The sequence below is a fragment of the Mercenaria mercenaria genome, chromosome 16 (assembly GCF_021730395.1).
Source record: "Mercenaria mercenaria strain notata chromosome 16, MADL_Memer_1, whole genome shotgun sequence".
NCBI classification, from domain to species: Eukaryota; Metazoa; Mollusca; class Bivalvia; order Venerida; family Veneridae; genus Mercenaria; species Mercenaria mercenaria.
The window spans coordinates 42,439,312-42,457,779 of record NC_069376.1 but is presented as its reverse complement, the minus strand read 5'-3'; the positions used below and the strand labels follow the sequence as shown (position 1 = coordinate 42,457,779).

General features: G+C 35.6%; 1 protein-coding gene across 1 annotated transcript; it reads left to right on the top strand.

Moving 5' to 3' along the window:
- The first annotated feature begins 8,638 nt into the window (after positions 1-8,638).
- LOC123539941 (cytochrome P450 1A1-like) lies at positions 8,639-10,317 on the top strand. The gene has a single exon (XM_053525904.1). The coding sequence runs from the start codon at positions 8,639-8,641 to the stop codon at positions 10,148-10,150; it is 1,512 nt and encodes a 503-aa protein (XP_053381879.1). The 3' UTR covers positions 10,151-10,317.
- Positions 10,318-18,468: the final 8,151 nt, after the last annotated feature.

The window sequence follows — 18,468 nt, the reverse complement described above, 5'->3', positions numbered from 1 at the left end:
CCCTCTTGTTTTTAAAGTTGGAGTAAATGCTATGGAAGATTTTAGTCCGAGCTTTGTGCGAGACGTAGTGAATTTAGAGACCGGATAATATGTCTCAGAATTTATATAGTAAATGGATCAAAAATTCAACCAAAGATAATGTTCCATGTAGAGCCTTGACGTTATAAGAATTTCATGTAAACTGGTTACGTTTTTATGCCCATGAAGGCGGGCATATTAAAATCGCACTGTCCGTGCGTCCGGTAAAATCTTGTCCGGGCTGTAACTATTCCATCCATAAGGGGATTTTCAAAATACTTAGCATAAATGTTTACGACAATCAGACATGTCATGCGCAAGACCTAGACCCCTAGCTCCAAGGTCAAGGTCACACTTAGAAGTCAAAGGTTAACAGGGTCTGTTTTTTGTCCGGTCCATATCTCTGCCATTCATCAAGGGATTTTGAAATTACTTAACGTGAATATATTCATAACGAGACGATGTGGCATTGCGCAAGATCCAGACCCTTAAAACTGCATGCTACCGGTGTACCCTAGATATTGAGACAGTTCTATCTGGGCATCTTGGTATACTGTCAAGTGATCTTGGCTAAAATACAGGCCACTATTGGATCCTGGGTACCGCTATTTGTAAAGTTGCTATACATAAAGACCACTCTGGCTATACTGGGTGTAAATACAGGTCATCTGGGTTATATATACGGAAGACTATGGGTATACTAGGTGTACAAACATGCCTCTCGTGGTATTCATTAACTGTTTTCCATTAATTTCGGATTTTTTTCCAGTTATAGTCAGTATCAAAAGTCTCTATGGGTTAATAAGGCCATACCAAATTGATTTGTCGTTCGTCGGAACTACCGCATCAATGATTTCATTCCCGAGAAAAAGAAAAAAAAATTCACCCGCCCGCACGTACATAAAAATCGCCGAAATTTTTTTTTCCGACTACTCGGTCCGGAATGATAACGGTAAACAGGTTTTATCGCTGTTTTAATGCGTCAAAGTGATATTGATCGGAATCCATGCGTTCGTAATACATGTAGCTGATGACACAAACTCAAAAAGTCAGGAATTATGGTGTTGTTCATCATTTGTTTTAAATCTAAAGTGTCTGTGCTAGTGCCACACATGGCCTCCGATGTGCCGGTAGGTGATGAAGTAGGCACGTTCTATGATTGTTCAAATTATACAGTGAAAAGAACAAAGCCCGACTTGTAAGACGCGCACGGCCACGGGGATTCAAATTGAAAATATTTGGATTAAACATAGAAATATTGTTCAGATAAAGTTTTCAAACCATTTGTTTTCAGTGTGTTTAGTTAAATATTTTAGATCTAGAGCCAAAGCCAGTGCTTTCTTGAAAAAAAAGTTTGTTCACAGATCCTGACTGATCCATCACATTGTCTCGGGCCCAAATCGTTTTGAACGTAACTTCTTTAGTACGGCAGTCAGATATTCTATCAAAATGCATATATTCATTTTTAAAAACTGTTTAGCTTTTCAAATACGTTGTGTAGATACAGTATAAAAAATAATTTCTGTCGTATTGTAACCCCAATTTTCCCTGTTTGTATATTAATTGGCTGTGAATTGATTGAAAGAAAGAATCTGAAAAAACAGACCTTCCCAACTCAAAATTTCTTGGTCAATCAAAGCACAACAAATAACACTTTTAAAGAGTGGCCATATTGGGATCATTTTTGTCCGTCTGTTATCATTTTTGACTGAAATGAACCTCTTCCACAAAAACTTAAGCTAAGCTTATCTGTTAAGAAATTATTCCAGTGGATTCGAGCAATGTCGAAGCATTTGTGTGCCCAACTCCGTTTGGTCTCATTGGTCAAGTGATTTATTACTTTCCCCTCACCTCTACCGTTTGGAGTTTCACTAGGGGCACAAAGTTGCTCATGTGTCGAAGCCATCTAACTGGGTTTCAGAAGATATGTTATTCCACTTGGGTGCCTGTTTTGTCTGCCGTTAAATGGGCACGCCTTCAGATTAATGTAGAACAATCAGAATTAAAAATAAGACACTCATCCCTCAGTAATTATAGATACAAAATAAAAACAAAGTGATTCAGTGAGTTTTAGCAAGAATTTATTTGCAAAACCATTCATGTAGTCTTGTAAGAAAAGCTATCTACTGTCTTAGTCACACTGTAAATGTTTAAGTTCTGTGTTATTCTTAAAGAAATGTTAACTTCATGTATAATCATAACTGCAAAAAAAAAAAAAAAAGTACCCGCTCGCTCCATGTAAAAGCTACCCGCCTCTGAAAAAATCAAAATTGAGAAAAAAAAAAATTTCGCTCGCTCGCTCCCATTTTTTTGGAAAATTTTCCGAAGAACTATTAATCAATTTGGTATGGCCTAAAATATAAGTTTAATCTGCTTTCAGCACTTTGAAAGAGGATATACTAAAGCTTCTTTCGTCTGTTAGTGACTACTATTTGGTTAAAATCTAAATATTCAAAGCCTGTATAAAATGATATGACATGTGGAGATGGTATCTACTCTAGAAGATTAAAGGGGAGCAACTCTGAATTGACAAATAAACTGAAGCCAACATAAAAGCTGATTAAAGTTGAAACACAACTAAACAGGGCATTTTCCCAACTGATCAGGCTGACAGAATATGACCAAGCTTTGTTTAAAACTCTGTCATGGACATAGTACACACTTTTATCATGGCTTACATGTAACAGTTATGCCCCCTTCAAAGATAGTGTGATATTGTTTTGCACTTGTCTGTCGGTATAATGTCTGTCCGTGTCTGTCAGTAGACCAATCCGTTTCCGGATGATAACTCAAGATTGCTTGGACTTTGGATCAATGAGAGTTGATAGGGAGGTTGGTCATGACCAGCAGATGACTCCAATTGATTCAAGGTCAGTAGATCAAAGGTCAAGGTCACAGTGACCCTGAACAATTAAATGGTTTCTGGATCGAGAATGCTTGGGACTAGGATCATAAATGTTGATATGGAGGTTGGTCATAACCAGCACAGGACCCCTTTTGATTTGGGGTCAGTAGGTCAAGGTCAATGTCATATTGACCTAGAAAAGTTAAACGGTTTCAGGATCATAACTCAAGAACATTTGGGCCTAGGATCTCGAAAGTTGATTTGGAGGTTGACCATGACCAGCAGATGACCCTTATTGATTTTGAGGTCAGTAGGTCAACGGTCAAGGTCACAGTGACCTGCAACAATTAAATTTTCATTTTCTATTTTCCATTAATATTTAACAATATCTTGATATTCACATGAACAACTATTCTACAATGCATACATATAATGCAACAGTTTCAATGAACAAATCACAGACTTGATTAAATTGTTAAAAAAGAGCTACTCGGATCATTCTAGATATATATAAGACTTACGTTTCTCCATCAGAAATTTTATTCAAAGAATTAAATTGGATGAAGTTTGATTAGCAAGTAGCTTACAAAAAAGCACTACTTGTGTACAAGTCTGTTAAGGCTAATTCCTTTCCTGAGTATAAGGGAGAAAATTTACTCACAAAAGTAATCTAAGGTCTGTAAGCAACAATGAACTGGTAGTTCCTAAACCAAAACTGGATTTTGTTTTAGAAATCTATGGATTACTCAGGTCCAAAATTATGGAATGATAATCCTCTAAGTACATGTATTCATACTTCTGAATCACTTGAAACCATTCCAAGCATCATTATCTTAAGTGGCATTTTTTCTGTTTGAAGTACTTGAATTGTGTTTTGTAAAACATACTCAATGGAATTAGTTATTACTTATTGAGCTTAGACTATGATTTTCCACTTGCTTTAATTTTGAACATTTGTTTCCACTGAACTTTGTTGTAAACCCTTGTATAATAATATCACATTACTATTACAATTTAATATTAATTTACTATTGTTATATTGTTATATCACTGTTGTAAATTGTATGTGTATATGTATATATGTTGAGGCCCACATAGTAGATGAAGACACCCAGTGTGTAGCCTCGTTAAATTAAGTTGTTACTTACTTACTACAGTACAACCTCTCCAGAGTGGCCCTCTCTATAGCAAAAACCTCTCCACAACAGCATCATCAAAATTTCCCATCTGTCTGAAACATTGACGTTTGAGTGTTCAATTTTGCAAGAAATCTTTCAAAACGAAAGGTAACCTCACCGAGCATCTTACATGTCATTTGGATGAAAGAAAGTTTGAATGCAATTTATGTCAAAAGTCTTTTGTCAGGCGACCCCATCTTAAAGAGCATATGAAAATACACTGTGGAGAAAAAACATTTCAGTGTACCAAATGTGAGTATAAGTGTTCTGCAAATGGCAGCTTGAAAAAACACATGCGAATACATACAGGGGAAAAACCTTATCACTGTAAATCATGTGATTACCAATGCACTGAAAATACTGCATTGAATGTGCATACCAAAGTGCATCTTGATATTCGAAAACATGAATGCAGAATTTGCCAGAAAAGCTTTATAACAGCGACTGGTTTGAAATCACACATGTTAGTTCATACTGGAGAGAAAAACTTCAGATGTTCTGCCTGTTCAAAATGGTTTGGAAATAAAACTAGATTGAATCAACATATGCGAATACATTCTGGAGAGAAATCAAAGCAGTGTGACATTTGTGAGAAGACATTTATAAAAAGTTATCTCCTGAAACTTCATAAACGTATACATACCGGAGAGCGTCCTTATACATGTGAAATTTGTAAGAAGTCATTTAGGGAAGGAAAAGGTTTGACAAGACATATGGCCGTTCATTCAGATGAAAAAGCATTTCAGTGTGAAAAATGTTTAGCTAAATTTTCACATGAGGAATCCTTACGAATTCACATTAAAACACATTCTGGTATCAAACCCTTCCAGTGCATGAGTGTGGTAAAGCTTTCCTTTTGGTGAGTTTGTTTGAAAAAAAGCATATGCGAAGACATATAGGAGAAAAAAGGCACACATGTGAAGATTGTGGGAAAATGTTTTATGAAGTTTTAGAAGGGGTAATTATTAAATACTTAGAAAATAGGCCCAAAATTTAACAAAAACGTTTGTTTGCCATTTCACCTACTAACTTAAAAACAACCCTTGTACACATTAACTATTTTCATTATTCTATAAGATGATTTACATTGACTACTTGAAGAATACGAAGGACTATTGCACGCATCTGTTCGTCGACTTCCGCATACTCTTTGTTAATTATTCGTAAGATGTTATAGTGGGAACTTATTGAAACTAGTTGTTCAATGTGATGATCTGACATGCACTACAAATGTTCTATAATTCCAGTTTGCTTTGTTTTTACAAATGTATGACTCTTTTCCGGATTCACTAAATTGAATTGTGTACTATTTTTGTACGTACGCAGGCATCTCAATAATCAATAGTTAGAATGAATTATCTGTGAGGATCCAACGTGCAAAGTAAGGATCAGCAAGTCTGACTTTAACTTCATTGCAGAGTTATACCGCTTCATTGAGCTTTGCTGTGGTATGTAAGCAGGTACTTCACACAGCATTTTTACGAATGAAATGAAACTTCAAACACTTGTTCACTCTGATTATCCGACATGCAATGCACAGTCTCAAAGATTCTCAGGTTATTGTTTTTTTTTTCAAAAAGATTATCTCGCTATTTTGACTTGTCTTAGAAGTTATGGTTAAGTTCATGTATGTAAGTAGGAATTTAAGTGTTATTTAGCATCAGAAGAGGGGAAATTTTCATGACTAAAACATACGTCTTAACAAAATTTCTAGCCGTTTTGTAAGTGTTTATGACATTGATTCATTCAGTTAGCTTTCTTTAGTGACAGGACATTTAAATAGTCGATTTTTATTGCCCCCTAATTAAACTTGATATTGGTCCTTTTTCATCGAAATGTATATATCCAGTCGTGAAATTAAAACAGAAGTCAGTATATTATTAAACAAGCTAGTGAGTCATTTCCTTTTAAAAGCTCTGTTTAGAAATGTGAGATCGGGAGACAGGAAACAAAGTTTTTAATGTAACCCTACTATTGCACTAACAATCATGCATTATCAACAATAGTATGTATTCTTGCACTTGCGGTCTATCTTACGTAGTAATAGGCGTGTGCGTCTGAATTTCCTACAAAGGTGCTAACCATTCCTTTTCGTGGCCATTCCTCTCCCACTGGTGTTTTATATTGGAAAATCTCACTGCTATGTTTGAGAAAAGAAATTATAAAAAGGGAAACATATCCAACAGGAGAAAAACGCGAAAGCCTACAGCAGTGTATGCATAGATGTGAACATTATTTAACTTTACTCAAAATATATAGACATATTATAATGTATATTTAACGTAGAAGAAAGAAACAAACAAACAGCTGGGCGTTGCCTTGTCACTGTCAATAGTAAAGCCACCACTGGGGTATAAACATGTTAGTACATACAGAAAGGTGATAATGTGTACCAGTCGTGTGTTAGCCCTGTATAGCAACACTATGTATTAACCATGTCGCTCAACGTATTTCCGGCAGATCATGGAGCTATGCCTTCCACGAGGATTTTAATTTGGGCAATTGCTAAAGCAGTTATTACTTGTGAAGTGTGCGTCAATATGTAGCGAACTATGGCAATCTTCAGCATGCATTGACCATTTGCTCAGTTTTAACTTTTTTTTCTTCATTAGCAAGAATATGTGTATACTTATTTCAAAAATTCTTAAATGAAAAGTCTCGTTTCAAAATTGTTAGCAGTAACATCAGTTTGATTAAAAACACTAAAAAAAATTAGCATTCATATTGATCAACATATGAGTGTATTTCTTTAAAGTATACACCCCTATTCTACAAGCATATACATTAAAAAATAATCTAAAATAAATGCTTGATGGCCATGCTTGGTTTGCCGGAAGACATATTTGAACATGTACCATTGTAAAATATATAATCATTACTTAGAAAGAAACATTTTTTTTTAAAATTAGCAGTTAAAAGTTTTAGTCTAAACCGCAAACGTCCAAAGAGATTAAGTCATCCAAACCGGTGTACACTTGTTATCCAAACCGTTACATTCATGTATATACGTTTCGTGTCCTTTTGAAGCTTAGGTGCTTATGTACACATCACAGTTAATGCATACTTATACTAGAGATTATCATATAGTATATTAACATCCATTTATTCCAAATAGTACGATTTTATAGATAATCGGTGGGCCGATGGTCTAGTGGTAACACGCTTGACTATCAATCCAGAGGTCCGGGGTTCGATTCCCGGTCCGGGCAATGGAAATTTCTGAGATGCTCTTGAGTGTCTCCCATCTAACTAGAGGCCTGTACTGGTTCTTCCCAGGAAAGACGGCTTCGCGTGTATCGGTGCTATACACCGGACACGTTAAAGAACCAGACTGTCTATTCGCAAAGAGCTAGGCTAAGTTATCTGGACACGTCTGTATCTAAAACGTTCTCTCTGTCTGTTCTGGGGGCTTTATCTCACTCTGTCCTTCTGGTCAGATCGCTCTGTGTCTGTACTAGTAGAGGATGAATTTCGCGCCCTGTGTGGCTGCGTCTGCTATATGTAAAGCGCATTACCAGTGTTACTGAACAGAGTTTGGTAATGAAACGCAGCATTAAATATATGTATGAACTTACATGGCGTTACGTTGTATTTTGCTTTGAGCGGCCATATTGGACGTATTCCAAACACACGGCTACCGTTGTAGTTATGATACAGTGAGCCTGTCCACAAAGAGAAATACGGCCTTTTTTAAATATGCTTTTTACCATATAAGCATGCGAAATATGCTATCGTGGCATGATGAAATTTCATTTAAAGCAACTGAACCATGTTATAATTTAGTTAGATTTAATTATTACCCATTTTTACAAAGAGGCAAAAGTACGTAAAATATTTTGAATAAATAAACGAGTAAATTTCATAATTAGGAAATTATAAGTAAACATCCTGCTCTTTATATGATCAAGTAATTGCGAAAAGTTCATAAACAGACACATTTGCGATTCGCCCTAGTAAATAATCGATTAAAGTATTTTGTGACTTTTCAGTGCTGACATATTGCAATATGGTATAATTAAAAAAACAGCAGATTGCAATTTTTTTTTTTTTTTTTTTTTTTTTGTTGAAATTTCGATATGTAATTAACAATACAATTTCAGTAATAAAGCCAAATCTAAAAATTCTGCTGTCACGCATTTTAAAGATTTAACGTTTATTTTCACAAGAGTGCAATTATATATGTTTATAAATGTATTTTGCTGAAATTTACATTATACATTTTTGTATAAATTCTAAGATATGATATTGTAAGGTCAATAGGTGGATGGGCTCTCCGACCCCTATATTATACATGTTATGGAGATAATAAACGAGGAAACTTACAGGGGGCAGGGTCCATTTGCTTGAAATCAAATCGTTGAAATTATCAACGCTTGATTTACTAGTATCCGTAACATAATAAATAGCCAATATCACGAATTACTTAAAACAGAATGTTACGCACTGGTTTAGAACGAAATCATAACTTTTCAATATACATCATTTGATTGCCAGTGTGACATATCGTATTCTAAACATAAATGAAGTTTGACATTTTGTGAGACAAACACAACAAAACGTTTTGTTTTAGGGTTTTTTTTGGATTTCACATTGAAATATGTTTCCATTAGATTACACGTGTATAAATGTTGCAATCCAACCATTTTTATTTGTTGTTTTCTGTTGTGCTGTATTGTGGATTATAAAATGCACGAACTATGGAAGACTGACAGGACCACTGTGTTTTCCAGTTGTAGGACATTTACCATTCTTTATTTACCATCCTGAGCAGACATTAGCAAGATGGCAACAAACCTACGGTAACGTGTATACGATACGTCTAGGGAGCTGGGAAACAGTCGTCGTGAACGGGTTCAAAGCAATTTCTGAAGCAGCAAAGCGTCCAGATGACACATTTTCCAGTCGACCGCCATTTTTAACTCAGAGAGCGCTAAGAAACTTAAATTTTGGTGAAGAATCACTCATCATCTCGCCATTTGATATTTCCTTTGTCAGACATCAGAAGCTGACGTCATCGGCACTGCGTTTTTTCATGAAAACTAGTTTCGATTCAACACAAAATATTGTCGCTGACGAAGCAAACAAATTAGCGCGTAGACTTCTACATAAATGTCTGTCATCAGAACACGATGTAGATGTAGCAGACGACATTCAGTTAGCAGTTGGGACTATTTCTTTCAAAATTTTCTTCGGAAATGATAGTACAGAGGAAACTGAAATGAACATTAAGAAAATTATACAGACGACAAATGACGTCATTAGAATATCCGGAGTCGGAAACCTGGTGGAAGTAATGCCGTGGTTAGAATATGTTTTGCCATTGAAGGTTTCAGAATATATTCATAACCTTCAGCGGATTGCAAATATTCGTGACCAGCAGATAGCCGCTCACATCTGCACATTTGACGAAAACCACATTCGTGACGTCATCGACGCAATGTATACCCTAGAATCAGATTCTTCAGATGGATTTAATCAGAGAAACGCAGGAATGTGTTCACAGAGTAAATTACTTTGTACAATACAGGATTTCATTGGCGGTGGTTTTGAAACAAGTACCGCTCTGATGATCTGGTTGGTGAAATATATGGCAGCTTACCCAGATGTCCAAAAACGGGTGCAAGATGAAATAGGCATCGGGAGGAACATTTCTTACAAAGACCGAACAAAGTTGCCGTACACCGAGGCTGTTTTACACGAGGTTATGCGAGTCTCTTGTGTCTTACCTTTCGCCCTCCCTCATTACACAACGAAAGATACACAACTGCTTGGACGGCTGATAAAAAGAGACACAGTTATAATTTTCAACCTTCATTCCGTTGCGTTTGATAAAGATCTTTGGGGTGATCCCGAAACTTTCCGCCCGGAGCGCTTCTTAACAGCAGACGGCGTGGACAGAGGAAAATGCAGTCTTGTTCCCGCGTTTGGATTTGGAAGGCGAAAGTGTATTGGTGAAAATCTGGTACGGATGGTGATATTCGTATTATTTTCTACATTGTTACAAAAATGTTCCTTTACGCATGAAGGCGGAGATATAAACTTTGAGCCAGTTGCTAATTTAGTTTACAGACCTAAACCATTCCGTGTTTCTGTAAAAAAGCGAATTTAGTTCAAATGTTATACGCCATGTATTTTTTTTGCGCCAACAGACCACCCCTTTTATATGGTAAAGTTTACAAAAAATATTACAAGTTCCATATTTAAAAATTTCAAAGTATGTTTTCGATGTGGCACTTTCAGCTGCTAGGCAACGATGTAGAACAGACTTATATGCCATTTTTGTGTAGTAAGACGTACCGGAAACGGTGATTTTACCGTTAAGCAAGAGCTGTCTGTTGACATCGCGCTTGAACGCAAAATATTACCAGAGATTTTCAGACAAAACAAGGAAAATAGATATGACAAATATCGATGCAATATATGAATTAATTTCGGAGAATCTAAAAAAAAGGTGTCTTAATATTGCATGATCGTTAAGATAGGTATATTTACTTTTGGAATATTCTAGCTAAAAAAGTTGTAAGTAGAAAAGTTATGTACTCTTGCCTATGATGGTAAGCAAGTGTTTAAAGTTTCAAAGCCATATATCAAACAGTTTAGACAAAAGCTAAATATCTTGGACATAATTACATCCTAAGGGTATCCATGACGATGAACAAGTATCAAAGTTTCAAGGCCACATGACAAATAGTTCTGACAAAACGTGGACTTGTACGAAAACTAAACCAAGTTCCAAGCCCAAAAAATGCCATAATTCAGTCAAAATACTTGACAGAGTTATGTACTCTTGTCTACAAATAGAGACTGTTACAATAAACAAGTGGAAAAAGTTTCAAAGCCATTTTGTCAAAACAGTTTACACAAAATATGAACTGGTTCGAAAAAACTCACAAGGATTTGTAAGTTAAAAGGCAAAATCCTTGATAGAGTTATGTACTCTCGCTAAAAACTGGACTGGTGATGGTAGACACGTGTTGAAAGTTTCAAAGTAAGTTAAAAGGTAGACTGGTACGAAAAACTTATCGCCGTGGTGTGTAGTATAGCTCTCCTTATTTTTCGAATAATCGAGCTAAAATGCTTTCTTGACACATCGAATTACGTTAACAAAAGCATTGTATGCTTATAAGAATTTTTCACCGGTTGAAGGTGAGAATGGAAATATTTGGCTCAAGGATAACTTTTAGGCGGTGACGAGGCTTTGCCAAGTTTCCTCAAACCAGTTATCGTAGAGCCAGATATTTACATCTGTGCCTTCAACTTCAGATATATTCTTTTTATTGCATACCGTAGTCTTCACATAACTGAAGAAATAACATAAAATGAATGCCTTTTAAACACAATTTTATCATAGTAGGATTCCTTCATAAATTACAACACGTGGATCATCTAACGACGAGTGATTCCAGCACCGGCATCACGGAAAAATCATGTCTGGAATGCAAGAATAATAAAAGATTACTTTGCTCATAGAAAATTTCTTTAATATCAAAGTAATTTTTATTTCAACAACTTACAAGCAAAGCATTGCCGAATAGAATAAATTTTAGCAAAGGCATTCTTTCGTTTAACATTTTCCAGCCTTTTCTGTTTAAAATTATTCCACTTATACCGTATAGTTCCTTGACTTCTCGGCAATGAATAGTTGAGTACGGACCGCTCTTGTTTCACTCTTGTGACAATGACATTTGTTTATGGCTTCAAGTTAACTGTATGTATCATGCTTCCAGGTGGTATCTATTTTACATAGCTACTAACATTAAATCTTCTCAAACGGAATCGCCGATCGACTTTTATTCCGTTTTTTTTTTTTTTTGCATTTTTAAATAGAAGCAAGTAACAGCCCAGTAGGGCAAAACGTATAATTTACTTGGGTAATGAAACCAAATAGATGAAAAGAAAAAAAACTAATTTACCCCAAAAACAACTGAGTCCAAGTTCGGGTTCGAACCGGAGTCGCTAAACTTGAAGTCCAATGCGTTAACAGAGATTCTATAAATATATTTCGTGCGAACAAATGCCAAGTATATATACCTATAATTGATGCAATCAGTATCCAATTGTCGAATTTTCAATATATAAAGAATACAAAGTGTTACTTTTCTAAGCACCCAAAGTGGTCTAAAGGTTAACACACTCATTTACTATAATTCAAACAGTCAAAAAATAGGATTTAAGTGTTACAAAAAAAATGTACTATAATTTCTGTTTGTATTATTTTTCAACCTTAAATTTCCATGTTTATATACATGTATGATCAACTTCCAAACAAACAGTCTTTGTATAAATTTACGTCTCTACCTTTCGTTTTTAAAAACTTTTGGAACAGTTCGAATCTTGTTAGAGAGGTGGTAATACTATCTGATTACGAAACCATATGTCCTGAGTTCGAGTCCCAGCTTCTTCTTCTAAAAAAATACTAAGACTGTGTGACAGGGACAAGAGTTCTTTACACCTGGCACACCAAATAACCTGGAGCGCTTCTGGAATTGGAGCGTCTTCTATATTTTGCACTGTCCTACAACTAAAGATTAGGACTACCTACAGTCTTCTGGAGGAGTCGTACACATGGGTTACAAGTGGCGACTTAAATTGATGAAACCTTGCACGAGTCTTAATCATGATATGAACTTGCGCACCTCTTATTCTTCGGTTGGCGCCGCCTCCTATTCTTAGAGTTATGGACCTGAAAGAGACAAAAATGAACATTTTCACCTTGCGGCAGGCCCAGTACAAATATATTCCATTTAAATTGAGGAAATATTGTATGAGTCTCTATCAGGATATAAACTTGCGCACCTTATAATTTTTTTTTTTTTGTTTGACTCCACCCCCTATTTCCAGAGTTATAGCCCCTGAAATAGTTTTTAAAAAAATCACATATTTACCTTGCGACGCGCCTAGCTTAAAAGTACTTCATTTAAATTTGTGAAACTTTGCATGAGTCTATATCATGATAAGACTTTGCGGTACCTCCACTTTTTCAGCCTGGCTCCATCCCCTATTTCCAGAATTATGGCCCTTGAAATAGTCACAAATGCACATTTTCAGCATGTGACGCGCCTCATTCCAAAAGTATGTGATATAAACTGATGAAAACTTGCATGTCTTTATCACAATATAAATTTGCGCATCTGTTTTGATGGGTGAGACATGTTTCTTACACGATATGCGTACTCAAGGTTTAATAAATATGTATTGCACATGTACGTCAGGCTACTTTGCCAATATTTCATACAGTAAATATTAGGTCTGTGTGATTGTATCTAATTAGACCTACCTGCATATTAAATACTTTATGTATAACCCTAAGGATGTATGACACAACCATGCATACTGTCTTATGTTGTTGTTTTTTTTTTTTTTATAAGTACATGTAAATTGAATACTCTTTGTATAACCTTAAGGATTTATGACACAACCGTGCATAGTGTTCAATGCTCTTCTATAAAGGTGTCTGTACATTGTATACTTTGTGTTAACCTTAAGGATTTAAAACACAACCGTGCGTAGTGTACAATGCTCTTTTATATAAGTATCTGTATATTGAACATTTTGTGTATAACCTTAAGGACTTGTGACAAACTGTGCGTAGTGTTCAATGCTCTTTTATATAAGTAACTGTATATCCAACATTTCGTGCATATCCTTAAGGATTTGTGACACAATCGTGCATAGTGTTCTGTACTCTTTTTAGAAGTATCTTGTTCAATGCTTTTCCATATAAGTATCTGTATATTGTATAGTTTGTGTATAACCTTAAGGATTTGTGACACAACCGTGCATAGTGTTCAATGCTCTTTTATATAAGTATCTGTATATTGAACATTTCGTGTATAACCATAATGATTTGTAACACAGCTGTGCATAGTGTTCAATGCTCTTTTATATAAGTATAAAACTTTATCACTTGACTTAAACTCGCTCGCGCACTTTACATATATGAAGCTATTCACATATCCACCTTTTTTTTCCAAAGAACAATTACTATTGAGTATCAGCAGTGCTATTTGAACAAAAATGTCTCATTCTTTTGCGTAATTACAATTTACGTCAAGTACATGTATTTCTACATTTGTAAATATGTTACCTTATAAACATTTTTTCATCATCACATGCGTTACGTTAACCGATGATTATTTTCTTAGTAACTACAATATGCGATTTTAATTATCATCGCCATTCTCATTGACCGAAATTGTCCAATTAGTCATTGCTAAATATAACCTAATCTATTTCCTTTTTACATTACATTCTCTTTAAACACGTTTACTTTGCAGTCCTTCACTTAATCTGTGTAATTGTATCTTTCAAGTCAACTTAATCATTATTACAAATAATGATCTCTTTTCTTCTCCTAATACTCACCATTAGATTAGGTCCTTTCTATTTCCTTCCAAATGCTTCTTTGGCGACAGAGTATTTTCTAATACCTTTTCGATCTTTCTCTTTTATGTTAATGTACTGTGTTTTGGTTATGTTCCTCCTGTTGGCTTTTGAATTCTTCCTGTTTTACCTCTTGCAAATAACATGACCACCAATACTTATAGAAAACCAGCCATCATGAGGAATTTTTGCTTGCAGGGACGATTTAGATTTTTAGTCCTCATAAGCTTCATGTTTAGTCTTCACTTCTCTTTATTGTCAATATTCACGGCCTTACATTATATAACACAACAGTCTAGTCAAATGCCAGTCACCGCAGGACTGAAAAAGAATTATCCAAAAAGCACTAAACATCTAGATAACTCAAGGTTTTCTCTTGCTGCTATTGCCGGTGTCTTTTTGATGAGTTTCCTGGTATATAGTTATCTTATCTTAAAAATTTTGCTATCTGGTGACGTCCACCCGAACCCTGGCCCGACGGTTTCATCACAAGATACTTCCTCTTCTTCATTATCATCTTCGTCTGTAAACAGCTTAGACTTGTCTAAACATATTTCATTTGTTCACTATAATATACAAAGTATATCAAATAAACTAGAGTTGTTATTTGCCGAACTCCGTGATTTTGACATAATTGTCTTATCAGAGACATGGTTAAACCAATCAATCCATACAGAAGAGCTTCTTTTTGCGTCTTTTCATCCTCCTGAACGGAAAGACCGTACGCACGATCCACACGGAGGTGTTTTATTGTATATTAGGGATACACTCCATTACAAAAGAAGGACAGATCTAGAAATTCCTGGTACCGAGTGTATTTGGGTTGAATTAGTTCTTGAAACTAAAAACATTTTGTTTGGTTTATTCTACAGACCACCAAATACAGATGCACTTCAACACTCAAAAATTGTTGATTCTTTACACTTGGCGGTTGACACTGGCTTTCGTGATATAATAGTCGTAGGTGATTTTAATCTTAACTGTGCAAACCAACAATCAGCCCGCAAGATCCACTCAATCTGCCAACAATTCTCGTTCATACAGCACATTGATGAACCTACACATTATACTGAAAATTCGTCCTCGTTAATTGATTTAATATTTACATCTAATGCAAGTCTCCTATACTGTTCTGGTGTTGGTGAGCCCTTCTTATCCCAAGAAATACGTTATCATTGCCCTACTTACGGACTTTTAAATTTAAAGAAGCATTCTAACCCAGCTTTTAAAAGACATATTTGGCTATTTGATAAAGGAAACTATGATCTTCTGCGCCAGAAAGCAACGATGATAAATTGGAGTTCTTTTAAAGATGAAAATATTAGTACTTATTGTTCAAATATAACTCATCAAATTTTGGAAATTGCAAAATCGTGCATCCCAAACAGGGAAGTTCTTATACGGCAGAATGATCCATCATGGATTACAACTCATATAAAAAAACTTATAAGAAAAAGAAAACGAATTTATCGAAAAGCTAAGAACACTGGGTCTGAAGAACACTGGTCTAGATTTCGGCATCTTAGGAATAGTATTACTACACTTACCAAAGAAGCAAAGAAAACTCACATTTCCAAACTTGCCAAAAACCTTACAGATCACTCAAAGTCTTCTAAATCGTGGTGGTGTTGTATGAAATCCTTTATTAAACCAACAATCAATAGTACCATTTCCAACCTTGTATATGATGACGAAGTTGTTTATGATGACAAACAAAAGGCAAACCTGTTAAACAATTTCTTCAAAGAACAATCCCTGCTAGACGAAACGGCTGCCCTAACCTTGCCTGACAGTCCAAACACTCAGCATCCTTCCCTAAATTTACTTCAAATTTCACCAGAAGAAGTTCAGTCTGTACTTAAAACCCTACCACTCGGCAAAGCATCCGGTCCCGACGGGGTAAACAACCGAATTCTGCGTGAACTTTCTTTCGAACTTGCTTCACCATTATGTGATCTTTTTAACCACTCACTTACTTGTTGCACTTTTCCAGAAGGATGGAAGGAAGCAAACGTCACACCCCTATTCAAATCTGGAGATCCATCTCTTGTTACTAATTACAGACCAATTTCTCTTCTAAGTACAGTCGGTAAGGTCTTTGAGAGAATCGTATTTAAACATGTTTTCAACTATCTTCAAGATAACGATCTTCTTACACCTTTACAATCTGGTTTTGTGCCAAGAGATTCCACAGTCAATCAACTTGTTTATCTTTACAACGCATTCACTCATGCAATTGACTCCGGCAAAGAGATTAGGGCTGTCTTCTGTGATATCAGTAAAGCATTCGATCGTGTCTGGCATACTGGTCTACTCTATAAGCTTAAATTATTTGGAATTTCTGGTCGTCTGAACTCTTGGTTCTCATCTTACCTTTCAAATCGTAGGCAGCGTGTGGTAATATGTGGTGCTAAATCTGACTGGAATTCTATCGATGCTGGTGTACCTCAGGGGTCCATTCTGGGCCCTTTACTTTTCCTGATGTACATTAATGACATCGTTAATGACATCGGAGCTAATATACGTCTATTTGCTGATGACACAAGTCTTTATGTAATTGTTGAAAATGAGCAAGAAGCGGCAAATACACTCAATGTTGATCTGTCGAAAATCTCTGAGTGGGCTGCAAGATGGTTAGTTAAATTTAACCCAAAGAAAACTGAATGTCTTCTCTTTTCAAGAAAAATACACCAGTTCCCCCATCCACCAATCATAATGCAGAACCAAATCGTTCAAGAAGTTCAAAATCACAAACACTTAGGTGTACTATTTTCTAATGATCTTCGATGGAACCAACATATTGAATACATTAAATCCAAAGCTTACAATAGACTAAATATAATGCGGAAATTCATCTTAGACCGGAAATCATTAGAAACAATGTATATTAGTTATATAAGACCAATACTTGAATATGCAGATGTCCTTTTTGATAACTGTACAACTGAAGAGTCCGATGAGCTAGAAAAAATTCAATATGAAGCCGCCCGCATCGTGACCGGTACTACTAAATTAGTTTCTATCCAGATATTAATGAAAGAAGTGGGCTGGGACACACTGAAAGATAGAAGAAGTAAACATAAACTAATTTTTTTTTTATAAAATGAAACAAGGTCTTACGCCTGAATACTTGTCATATTTAGTTCCGCCTCTCGTAGAAGATAGGTCTAATTACAGCCTCCGCAACGCAGACGACATACAAGTTCCACGTGCACGCACAACACTTTATCAAAACTCATTTCTTCCTTCAGCTGTACGTCTTTTCAATGAATTGCCACGACCTACTCGGGAAGCTGAATCACTATCTAGTTTTAAACACCACCTCAACTCGAATATTGTATATGTTCCTAAATATTATTATTATGGGAGTCGAGAAATTCAGGTTTTACATACTAGGTTACGTACCAACTGTAGTTCTCTTTCGCAAGATCTTTATTCAAAGAACATTATTGACTCTCCAAACTGTACTTGTGGCTACGCTGAAAGCGCTAATCATTACTTCCTTCACTGTGAAAGGTACAGTGACCTACGAATGAGTCTCCTGGAGACAGTTTCTAGTTATTGCCAGGTATCTTTAAATGTTCTCCTTTGTGGTGACCAGTCTCTCTCGTACGAAGACAATACTACTATCTTCTCTGCAGTACACAGATATATAGAGAAATCGAAACGCTTCCTTAGATAATTCACCATTGTACAAAACTAACAACCCTGTCGCCTATCTTCATCTTCATGTCCATTTACTCTCTGAATTCTTTTTACTTATCTAGAATCTATATTATATTTTGATTTTGATTAATATACTTTTGTTTTGTTTTTGCTAGTTTGATATGTTTCTGTTCCGATAACTTAGATCAACTCAAATACAATATAAGAGAGCATTTCCTTTTTATAAGTTCGATAACGCCAAGATTCTGTGTAAATTGATTATATATATGGAGAGGACTTCAATAAGCCTACTGGCTTCCAGTCCAATCCAGAATTTATGTATGTAAATAATCATTTGAAATGTACATATTGGGAAATAAAATATGTTTAAACCAAGTG